Source organism: Mustela erminea, chromosome 20, assembly GCF_009829155.1.
Source record: "Mustela erminea isolate mMusErm1 chromosome 20, mMusErm1.Pri, whole genome shotgun sequence".
Lineage (NCBI taxonomy): Eukaryota > Metazoa > Chordata > Mammalia > Carnivora > Mustelidae > Mustela > Mustela erminea.
Genome location: NC_045633.1, coordinates 39,948,977 through 39,959,879, shown reverse-complemented (window position 1 = coordinate 39,959,879; position 10,903 = coordinate 39,948,977). Strand labels below are relative to the sequence as shown.

At 46.9% G+C, this 10,903-nt stretch overlaps 1 protein-coding gene across 2 annotated transcripts; it reads left to right on the top strand.

Moving 5' to 3' along the window:
- The first annotated feature begins 4,488 nt into the window (after positions 1 to 4,488).
- MRPS17 (mitochondrial ribosomal protein S17) lies at positions 4,489 to 7,952 on the top strand. 2 transcript variants are annotated; one of them, XM_032328313.1, is made up of 3 exons: positions 4,489 to 4,632; positions 5,099 to 5,238; positions 6,988 to 7,952. In XM_032328313.1, the coding sequence occupies exons 2-3, from the start codon at positions 5,116 to 5,118 to the stop codon at positions 7,255 to 7,257; spliced, it is 393 nt and encodes a 130-aa protein (XP_032184204.1). In that variant the 5' UTR covers positions 4,489 to 4,632; positions 5,099 to 5,115; the 3' UTR covers positions 7,258 to 7,952. The 2 variants fall into 2 exon arrangements, with proteins under 2 accessions (XP_032184204.1, XP_032184205.1); XM_032328314.1 differs by having other exon boundaries at positions 4,503 to 4,613.
- Positions 7,953 to 10,903: the final 2,951 nt, after the last annotated feature.

Sequence of the window (10,903 nt, the reverse complement as noted above, 5' to 3'; positions counted from 1 at the left end):
CCAAGTGTCCATCAACCGATGAATGGATAAGGAAGATGTGAGATTATACATTACTCAGCCATAAAGAAGAAGGAAATCTCGCCATTCACAATGACACAGATGGAGCTAGAGTGTATAAAGCTAAATAAAATAAGTCAGTCAGAGAAAGACAAATGCCCTATGATTTCTCTCCTCTGTGGAATTTAAGAAACAAAATAAGCAAAGAAAAAAGAGAGAGAAGCTAACCAAGAATCAGACTCTGAACTATAGAGAACAAACTGATGGTTATCGGAGGGGAGGTGGGGAGAGGAGCTAAATAGGAGATGGGATTAAGGGCTGCACTTGTGATGAGCAGCAGGTGTAGTGTGGAAGGTGTGGAACCACTATATCGTACACATGAAATGACTATTACACTATACGTAAACTAACTGAAATTTAGATAAGAACTTTGAAAAATAAAATGTGTACAACTTAGTCTAATGATGATGCAGAGATATGAAAGAATTAACATCCACTTCAGAGATATGGTAGAAAATAGAGTGTGGCTGGTTTATAATAATATAAAATGAGTGGATCACATAACCATAAAATAAAATCTGTAAAAATGTGTGATAAGAAAACCTACATACAGAAGTGATTTTCAAATGCTAAAAAGGTTCTATAACTGTGCGGGAAAATTTTGACATAAATAATGCTGGATTGTCTAAAAAGGAAATGCCAAATAGAACATAGAGATCTAAAGAGAGTGGGGAAAGAAACAATGACATGTTCTAAGGCTATAAAAAATACACTTTTGCCAGGGATTAACAAAATAATAGATTATAAATTAATTAATCATCTGAAAAATTCCTATGTATTTCAAGGTCTTAAAAAGGTACAAATATATACATTTTTTAACCTATGCAAAATCTAAATTCTTCAAGACCTTCCAGAAAGAAATAATTACAAAGTAAAGAAGAGAAACTATAAAGGAAGGAAAGAGAAAATGGAAGAAGGGAGGAAGAGAAAGAAGAAAGTAGAATTTTTTTGTAGTGAAGAAAGACTAGAATCTCAGGATAAAAGGATTCACTAAACTTGGCTTATGCAAGAAGCTAAGAGTATAACTGGAGCGTAGTGGCTAACAGGATGATGAATGTAAATTGAGATGGAGAAGTAAGCAAAAGACATTTAGGGCAGCTACTCTGCATACTTAACCCAACTTCCACTCCCAATCCCCTTTCTCATTTGCCTGCTTCCAATACAGAGGTAAAGATGCTGTACACACATCTTCCCAGCCTCTCTTAAAACTGAGGCTTTAATAGGTGGCCATATGGCACAGTACTGGTGAAGCAGACATAAGCAGAAGTTTTTGTTTCCCTGATAAAAAGACAGATGGGCTGATGCTGCCCTTGCTCCTCCTTTATGCCATGATACTCAATGTGCTTCCTGGTACTACCACAGCCATCTTGTACCCATGAGGTAACAAGCCAAAGCACTGAGGATAGCAGATAAAAGATAGAAAGCACATGACTCCTTGATGACATTGTTAAGACCCTCACTAGACCTGGACTGCAAACCTCTCAACGCCCTGTTTCATGGGGCGCCTGGGTAGCTCAGTGGGTTAAAGCCTCTGCCTTCGGCTCAGGTCATGATCCCAGTGTCCTGGGATCGAGCCCCACATCGGGCTCTCTGCTAGGCGGGGACCCTGCTTCCTCCTCTCTCTCTGCCTGCCTCTCTGCCTACTTGTGATCTCTGTCTGTCAAATAAATAAATAAAATCTTAAAAAAAAAAAAAAACCACCCTGTTTCATGATGGGACATCACCCCTAAGAACTTCTATTTGTTTACCTGACTAATAGACAGACATTCACCAAAAGCACTCTTAAATGGTACAACCCTGTAGGCCCTTTAAGGATCTTGAAATGTATTCAAGTGCAATGAGAAGCAGGCAGGGTTTTGTGTTTTTTTTTTCAATTTTTATTTATTCATTTGAGAAAGAGAGAGAGAGAACACAAGCAGGGGTGGGGCAGAGGGAGAATAGACTCCCCACTGAGCAGGGAGACCCACCTGGGACTGGATCCCAGAACCCTGAGATCATGACCTGAGCTGAAGGCAGATACTTAACCATCTGAGCCACCCAGGCACCCATATATAGGGTTTTTAAACAAGGAAATGTCATGATCCAATGTGCATATTCTGACTGCTATGTAGAGAAAGACAAGAACGGAAGCAAAGAATTAAAGGATGGCAGTTGCATTTGTCTAAGTCAGAAATGATGGTGGCTTGGGTTAGTGGAGATGGAGAGAAATAGACAATAAATATTTGGGAAGTAGAAATGACAATACTCATAAAAGAAGAGAGGAGAGTGTAATCCAAGATGTGCCTGACTAATTGAGTGCATGATGATGCCTTTGAGTAAAGGAGGTGCAATAAGGTTGAGGGACAAGGAGCTCAGTTGTGGACATGTTAAGGTTTTGCCTCACTTGCACACTCTTACCTCCTCTCTGTCCCATTGCCTCACATGACCAATTTCCCAATCACTTCTCCAACCCACCTTCTTTCTTCCATTCCCACTGCTTCAATTTAGGTTTTCACCATCCCCTGACAAAGCATCTAGCCTCCAATCTCCCCAACATCTCTCCTCTCTTCCGCACTCCTACCACAATGATGTTGAAAGCTACCAAAACTATTCATATCTCTCAAAGGCTTCTCATCATTTAGAACAAAAAGTGAGGTCAGGCCCTTAACAAGGTAGAGGCCTATCTCTGACCAATTTCTATCCCTGTCATTCTTTTCCTGTATCAGCCTCCTGCTCATCATACTGTCTCTCACACCCCAGCACCCCTGCACATGCTCTCCTTTCTGCTTCAAATCCCCTTCCCAAATCCCATGTCCCTCTCCCCTCAAGCTATACAGCCCCTGGTCAAGGGCTATGTATTGATCAAGCCTTCTCTCTCCACAAAAGTATGCATTCCTTTCTCAAGGTTCCTATAACGTACAATTGTTTTACACTTCTTTCTTTTTTTTAATTTTTACTTATTTTTTAAAATTTCTTTTGAGTGTTCCAGAATTCACTGTTTATGCAGCACACCCAGTACTCCATGCAATATGCGCCCTCCATAATACCCACCACCAGGCTCACCCACCCCTCCAAAACCCCCAGTTTGTTTCTCAGCAGTCTCTCATGGTTTGTATCCCCCTCCAGTTTCCCGCAACTCACTTTTCATCTCCATCTCCCAGTGATCTCCGTGTTATTCCTTATGCTCCACAAATAAGCAAAACCATATGATAATTGACTTATTTCACTCAGCATAATCTCCTCCAGTCCCATCCATGTTGATACAAAAGTTGGGTATTCATCCTTTCTGATGGAGACATAATACTCCATGGTGTATATGGACCACATCTTCCTTATCCATTCATCTGTTGAAGGGCATCTTGGTTCTTTCCACAGTTTGGCTACTGTGGCCATTGCTGCCATGGACATTGGGGTACAGATGGCCCTTCTTTTCACGCCATCTGTATCTTTGGGGTAAATTCCCAGCAGTGCAATTGCAGGGTCACAGGATGGCTCTGTTATTCATTTCTTAAGGAATCTCCACACCCTTTAGCCACCAGGGAGATTCAAATCAAAACCGCACTGAGATACCACCTTACACCAGTTAGAATGGCCAAAATCAACAAGACAGGAAACAACATGTGTTGGAGAGGATGTGGAGAAAGGGGAACCCTTTTGTACTGTGGGTGGGAATACTTGTTTCTTTACTCACCTGTCCCTACTAGACTGTGGGCTTTTTGCGAGCAGGAGTCTTCTTTCTCTCATCTTTTTGCCTAGCACAGAATCTAAGCGGTGTTCTAGACCAGTTTGCTAAGAAAGAAGTGAATGTATGGGAGAATTCTTATTTTCAGTCTTCCCTCACCAGTTGCTAAGATGTTTCAATGGTTAAAGACAGGATTCCATACCCATATTTTGACCCTCAAATTGTCTGTGCCAGTAGCTATTGTTTTCCGTTTCTCTTAATTTCCCAACACAGTCCCAGTTTTCCGTCCCTCTGAGAAGGCGCCGTCAAGCAGCTCACGGCCCGCGGAGCTCCTCCGTCACTGTCGCAGTAAGTGTGTGCCAACGCTGGACTTCTCTCCGTCTCATAGATATTGAGAAAGAACGTGTAAAACCAAACTGGGCACAAAAACCTACAGTGTTTCTTTAAAGCAGCTGTGGGGTAGAATGCTTAGGTCTCATCATTTAGCAGTGTCCTGTGTCCGGCGTTTAATGAATGAACGAGGTTCCTCTGCTCTGAAAGGCCTAGTCCAAGCCTGGGAGCTCGGCAGAAAAAGAGGAAACCGAATGGAATAGTTAAAGGAAAGGCTGAAATCCTCCACGCCTCAGCAGCACCGCGGGGGGACAAGGCGCAGGTACCCGGTTGACCCACTGTCCGCCGTTCCCTCTGAGGGAAGTGGGCGGAGCCACGCCTTTACCCCGCCCGTGGCCGATGCGGCCAATGAGAGGAGCCGTCGTGCAAGGACATGACGTCATCACGCTCCGGCCCACGCTCCCGCCGCCGGTCCGCACCGCGCGCGGGGAAAGCGGAGCGGGTTGGCGAGTGCGGCCCGCGTCCTGCAGCTGTAGTGGGTGAATCCGGAGGAGGGTTAGGCCCGGTGAGAGCCTGGAGGCGAGGCGAGTGCCTGACCCCGGAGTAGTGCGGGGCGGGAGGGTCAGTCACCCCAGCGTACCCCAGGCCCGGCGGACGGACCCAGCCGGGGTGCCCCCCCAGGGCCGGGGAGGTCCCGGCCGTCTGGGCCTTGCGCGCGAGCAGCGGGGCCGGAGCCTTCGGGCACGGGCACGCCCAGCGGAAGGAACGGAATCGGGGACGCCGCGACCGCGCACCCTCAAAGCACTGCTGCGGCGGGAGCCTGTTCTCGCTCCCGTTGCGGGCGGGGAGACTGAGGCCTGGGCGACCACGCCGGCTCCGTCCCCGGTGTGAGGTGGAAGGCTGGGGGAAGGAGACGGAGCGCGAGCGTCTCCGAAGCGGCGGTGCCGGAAGGCCGGCAGGAGAGCTTTCTGAACTTCGGCGGTTCTCGCAACAGAATTCATTGTGGGAGCCCAACAGCCCGCACATTGAACTTCGGGATTTGTTTTGCAGGTGACCGGAGCCACGTGATGTCAGTAGTTCGTTCGTCCGTCCACGCCAAGTGGGTCGTGGGGAAGGTGATTGGAACAGCAATGCAAAAAACAGCCAAAGTGAGAGTGACCAGACTTGTTTTGGATCCCTATTTATTAAAGGTGAGGGATGTTCTTTTTCAGAAGACACTGGTAAATCACAGCATGTTGTGGGTTCTGAGCAGAGAAACGGTTCCGCCAGTACAGATGCCCTGGGCATTCGCTGTGAGCCAGACGCTGTGCTGATCTGTGGGTCTAACGGAGCGAATTGATCGTGGTCCATTCTCAAATTCCGGGGACACATAGAGTTAATTTTAACTGGGTTTGATAACTCCTGTAGTCATTCGTATGCAAAGTACTGGGAGCAGAGAGCAGGACACTTGTTATCTTCCCACATGGGTGAAGGAGGGCATCCTCAGTTAAGAGACATTGGGGCTGAATCTCAGAAAGGCTTTTATCCAAAGGACCAGGTGTGGGGGAGTCATTCTGGCCATCATGAGTGGCTTATGGGAGTTCTTTTAGCCATTAAAGGGCATGACATTGTGCAGGAACAACAAGTACTTTGGCAAGATCAAGCCCAGAGCTTGACCCCCATAGGCACTGACTGTTGTTGAGTGAATGGAAGAACACTGGGAGCTGGACTGAGAGAGGCCTTGGATGTGGTGTTGTTGGATTTTATCCTATAGGCAAAGGAAGGCAGACTTGGAGACACAGGGTGAGGACTGGATGTAAGGAAGTAGATAAGAAGGCTTTTGCAAAAGTCTAGAACTGGATATAAGGACCTAAACAGTCCTTGGAGTAATGCAAATGGAGTGGGAAAAGTAGATTTCAGAAAAAAATAGAGTCTTTGATTTGTTAGAAGTGCAAGGAAGCAAGAAAAAGTGCCAGGGATGGCTCTGCATTCAAGGTTGGGAATACAGGGAGGTAGAAATGCGCTTTGCTATCTAGGATGAAAAACACAGGAGCAGAGGTGACAGGGAGTTTTGGTGTTTAAAGATTTTATTTGAGAGAGTGCACCCAGGAAGGGGGAGGGGCAGAGGGAGAAGCAGGGCGCCCGATGCAGGACTTGTTCCCAGGACTCTGGGATCATGACCTGAGCCAAAAACAGACACTTAACTGACTGAGCCACCCAGGCACCTCAGAGGTGACAGAGTTGAGGGAAGGGGACACCAAGTGGGTTAGGGAGCAAATAAAGTGGTCTTTTATTAACAATAATAACACAGGAGCAAGCAGGAAACTGACAGCATGGTTATTGTCGTGAGAGTCAGAATACCTTAGCTTGAATATGGACTCTTGTTTAATAGCTGTGCCCGTTGCCTTACTCCAGACCTGTTTTCTCGCATGTAGAGTGAAAATACTTTCTGTAGCAAGGTTGTTGATGGCCATCTGTGGCTCAGTCTGCAGTTTGAGCCACACATGGAGCTAAGTGTTTTTTGTATATTATAGCATTTGATTCTCTGGGTAACTTTAGAGATGCAGATATTGGAGCTTCATTTTTTGCTGGGGGAGGAAAAAAAAACTAAGCTTGGAATGATTAAGTGACTTCCCCAGATCACATAGCTAGTAGTGAAAGTAGCATGTTTATAGGCTGGAGAGAAGGCTCCACAAGGAAGGAAGAGTTTAAATAAGGGTAAAGAATAATGATGCTTGATAGACCAAGGATGCTGAGGGTATTAGGCTGGAGAGCTCAGGGACATGATCCACTCTAGAATTCAGCTGTTTTTCCAGAAATTAAGCAGGTAATTTCTGTATTAGTGTATTTTTTTTTTCCCCCAAGTCCCAGCTTGTTTTCCATGCATCTTTTTCATATTCTGTACTGTATTGTCAGATCACACATGGGAACTACTGTTTTATTCCCCCTTCTTTCAACAGTATTTTAATAAACGAAAAACCTACTTTGCCCACGATGCTCTTCAGCAGTGCACAGTTGGGGATATTGTGCTTCTCAAAGCTCTACCTGTTCCACGAACAAAGCACGTGAAACATGAACTGGCCGAGATCATTTTCAAAGTCGGACGAGTCATAGATCCAGTGACTGGAAAACCCTGTGCAGGAACTACCTACCTGGAAAGCCCAGTCAGCTTAGAAACCACCTGCCTACCCAAAAATCTGGAAGAACTCAAAAGCTCTTCAGCACAGTGAAGGAAGATTGGAAGAAGGAGCCAAAGGGAAAGATTGATAAGTTTGCTTTATGGAAAAAGAAATTTTTTTAAGTTTCATTACAAACTAATTTCTCTCCCGGTATTTATGGAATAGCTAAAAGTAAATGAAGTAAAGGCCGTTAAATTTTTTCATAAAAGTTTAAGGTCATGTTTTAAATTTCCTTTTCAGTGGACATACTTTCCTCTTAGAGTAAGTGTGCCTAGCAGTCCCCTAGCATTGTTTTATAAGCTGTGTTAGAAGGTATCCTTTTTTTTTTTCTTTCAAAGGAATCTTGAATTTATCTTAGAATCTTTATTTGGGGAGGAAATATCTTTTGATAAAAAACAGATAAGACTACATTAAGTGAATATTTATTTTTGGTGGCATATATTTGAAATTAAATTTTTTTCTGATTTAACTAGTTACAAATGGAAATAATTAACAGTCTGATTGGGGTCAGATTTTATCAGATTAAAGTTTGTATTATGAATGTTGAAACATAGAAAATAAAACTTGAAAATTCTGTCACTTATTTTTTAATCCTGTATTCTAGCGTAGATTAAATAAGACTGAGTTCCTAAAATCTGATACATTGATGAAGTTTTAGAGCTTCTCGCACTGTGCATTTGAGTTGGAGAGTTTGTTTTGTTGCTGTTTATTAATAAACTACGAACCTAGATTTTGACCTGAAGAAACAATAAGTTATGTAATTCAGTCTTCTGGCTCTTAGAAAGAGATTTGGAACATATTTCAGTCTCAACTAATATGTGTATTTTATAAGCACAGGGTTTCAGCAGTAACCACGAAGCACTGTCCACACACTCAGGCTCATAATTTAGTAAGTGAGGTATGCACGGGGTTCTTTGTGGCAAAGAAAAGCACACCGGTGGGGAAGAAATTAGGGTAACTTTCCCGGGAGAGACTAGATAGTGTTAGAGAACTAAATCTTAAAGGAATAGTCTCCAGGCTAGTAGATGAGGGTTGTGGAAAGGGCATTCCACGCAGAGGGAAGAGTGTAAAATCCTGAAATTATGAGAAAAAGGAGCATAACCAAGGGGTTCTGTAAGCTGGTGAGGACTGCTGGGACATTTTGAACATGAGTGGAGCTCAGGTAAGGAAACAGGCAGAGGGCAACTCTGTCAGAACCCCTCTCACTCCTGAGAGCTTTTTCTGTATACTTGCTTAATAAACTTGCTTTAAAAAAAGAATGAATGAAAGAAAAAGAAATAGGCAGAAATTATACTTAGGTGGTTTAGGTTATTTGACATTTTTTAAGAGAATGATATAATTAGATTCACACTCCTATAAAAGTTACAGCATCAGTGTAGAGAATGGAGCTGGAAGAGGAAAGATTAGAAGGAAGGAGACAGACTTATTCAAAGACTGGTCCTAAGACCTAAACTGAGCTGAATAAGGAAAGAAGAAAAGAGGTTGGATAGATGATGTTCCAACAAGCAAAATGGTGCCTAGGTTTCCCACAGGTGAAGCTGTATGGAACCGGTTATCCTGGAATAAACAGGACACCTGTACAAGCCATCTCAAAAGCCTCAAACACTTAAAATGTTTACATATACTTTATTGTTTTTTTATTTTAAGATATTTTTCTTAATAATCTTGGTATAAAAATTACGCTCCAGAAATATGCCCAATATTTCCTCTATGGCATGGAGTAACCTAAGCTATACACCTGTGAAATTAAAGTACCTCGCCTAGTGAGACACACAGGGTTAATGGAACTCCAGAGCAAGATGATGGAGGGGGAAGGTGCAGAATAAGTGGCCTTACGCTAAATATCACAAAAGCAAGGTCAAATCCAAGAAATATTTACCAAATTTACAATGCAGGAAAATGCATTAGAAGGCATTTGTCTTTTTTCTTTTTTCTTTTTTTTTTAAGATTTATTTGACAGATTATAAGTAGGCAGAGAGGCAGGCAGAGAGAGAGGGAGAAGCAGGCTTCCCACTGAGCAGAGAGCCGGATGCAGGGCTCCATCCCAGGACCCTGGGATCTTGACACTGAGCCAAAGGCAGAGACTTAACCCACTGAGCCACCCAGATGCCCCTGAAAACATTTGTCTCTTGAAAAATAGCTGAGAAGTTGGGAGAATATGTGAGAAAGTCACAAGGGCACACTGACACCATGGGCTTGAAGAGGGTTCCTGCAGGGAAGGCTGGGGACATGTCCTTTCTGCCCTGGGGAAAGCTCACTTCAGCCTCCCTTTTGGATCTCTCCAGTTCTTACAGGTTCATTAACGTAAGCCAGTTGAAACCAGGAGCTTGCTCAGCCACACAGCCTCCGGCCTCCTGTCCTGTGCCCCTTGGTCTTCTTTCCACTGGCCTCCGAGAGAGAGAGACGTATCTCCCTGGTCTGCAGCAAATCCTTGTTGCCACTTCTCCATACACAGGACCCCTCTGTGTCCTCTCAGGTGGCTCTGTGGCATACGAACATGTTCAAATATCCCCCAGTCAGAAAACTTGCACCCCTTGCGCGCTGGTGCTTCCTTTGCCTCCAAGAAGCCCAGTTCCTGACCCCGCGGCTTCCCACCACCCCCGCCCCGCCCCAAGATTTTATTTATTTATTTGACAGAGACACAGTGAGAGGGGGAGAACACAAGCAGGGGGAGTAGGAGAGGGAGAAGCAGGCTTCCCGCCCAGGACCCTGGGATCACGACCGGAGCCACCCAGGTGTCCCGTGCCGCCGCCCTCTTCTGCGGAGACCTGCCTGGTAACAGAGACACCCCCAGCTACCCAGTCGGAGGGCATTTTCTTCTCGGCGTCCGCAGTGTCTCGCGCGGCCCTTCAGATGCTCCCCTTGCTGGCTGGGCGTCTCCTCCTCCTCGTTGCTCCCCCTTCGCGCACGGTCTCGCTCCCTTTCTGCCTACCTCGTCTGGGTGGCAGTTTTCGAGATTACGCTTGTGCCCTTTTATCTGACCCGGGATGCATTTTCCGGGAACAGGTGCCGTCCTGACCCCACGCCTCTAAGTTGCTTCCTTGGCCGGAGATGTCCCCCTTGCACCGGTCAGCTCCTCGCCGCCTGGGACTACGCTGTGGCGCCGGCGGCCCGGGGTCCGGGCCCTGCCTGTGGCGCCGCGGGACTCGCTCTCCCGTCCGGGCCGCTCCCCGCCCTGCGAGCCTCTCCGTCTCCGCGCTCCGCGCGCTCAGCGCGTCCCCCTGGCACACCCCGGCCCCTGGACGGCGCCGGCTGGAGAGCGGAGCCGCGGCCGGCGCCCGCCCGCGTTGAAATGAACCGGAACACGGTGTCCCGAGACCGCGCGACGACCTGAGTGTGTTTCCAGCCGGGAGGTGTCCGTGACCGCGTCGTTGGGGTCGGCCTCGGCTTGAAGAGGAAATACCCGCGCCGGCACGAAGTGCGGACGGTGCCGGGAGAGGCCCGGATCGAGCGCGGTGCTGCTCGCTCCTTGTGATTAAAGCCCACGTTCCTCTGCGCACCTGCGGAGGCGCCCGGATTCCTTCGCGGGGCTCGTCGTCGCCCAGTGCAGGCCTCTGGGGCGCTCCTTCTTCCCGGCCGCGGGGCCTCCTGCGCCGGGACCGTGCGCCCTGCGCCCCCTGGCGGCCGCGCCCGGCCCTGCAGCAGCCGCGCGCCCAGCCCCGCCCCGGCCCCGCCCCGGCCCCGCCCCGGCTCGGCG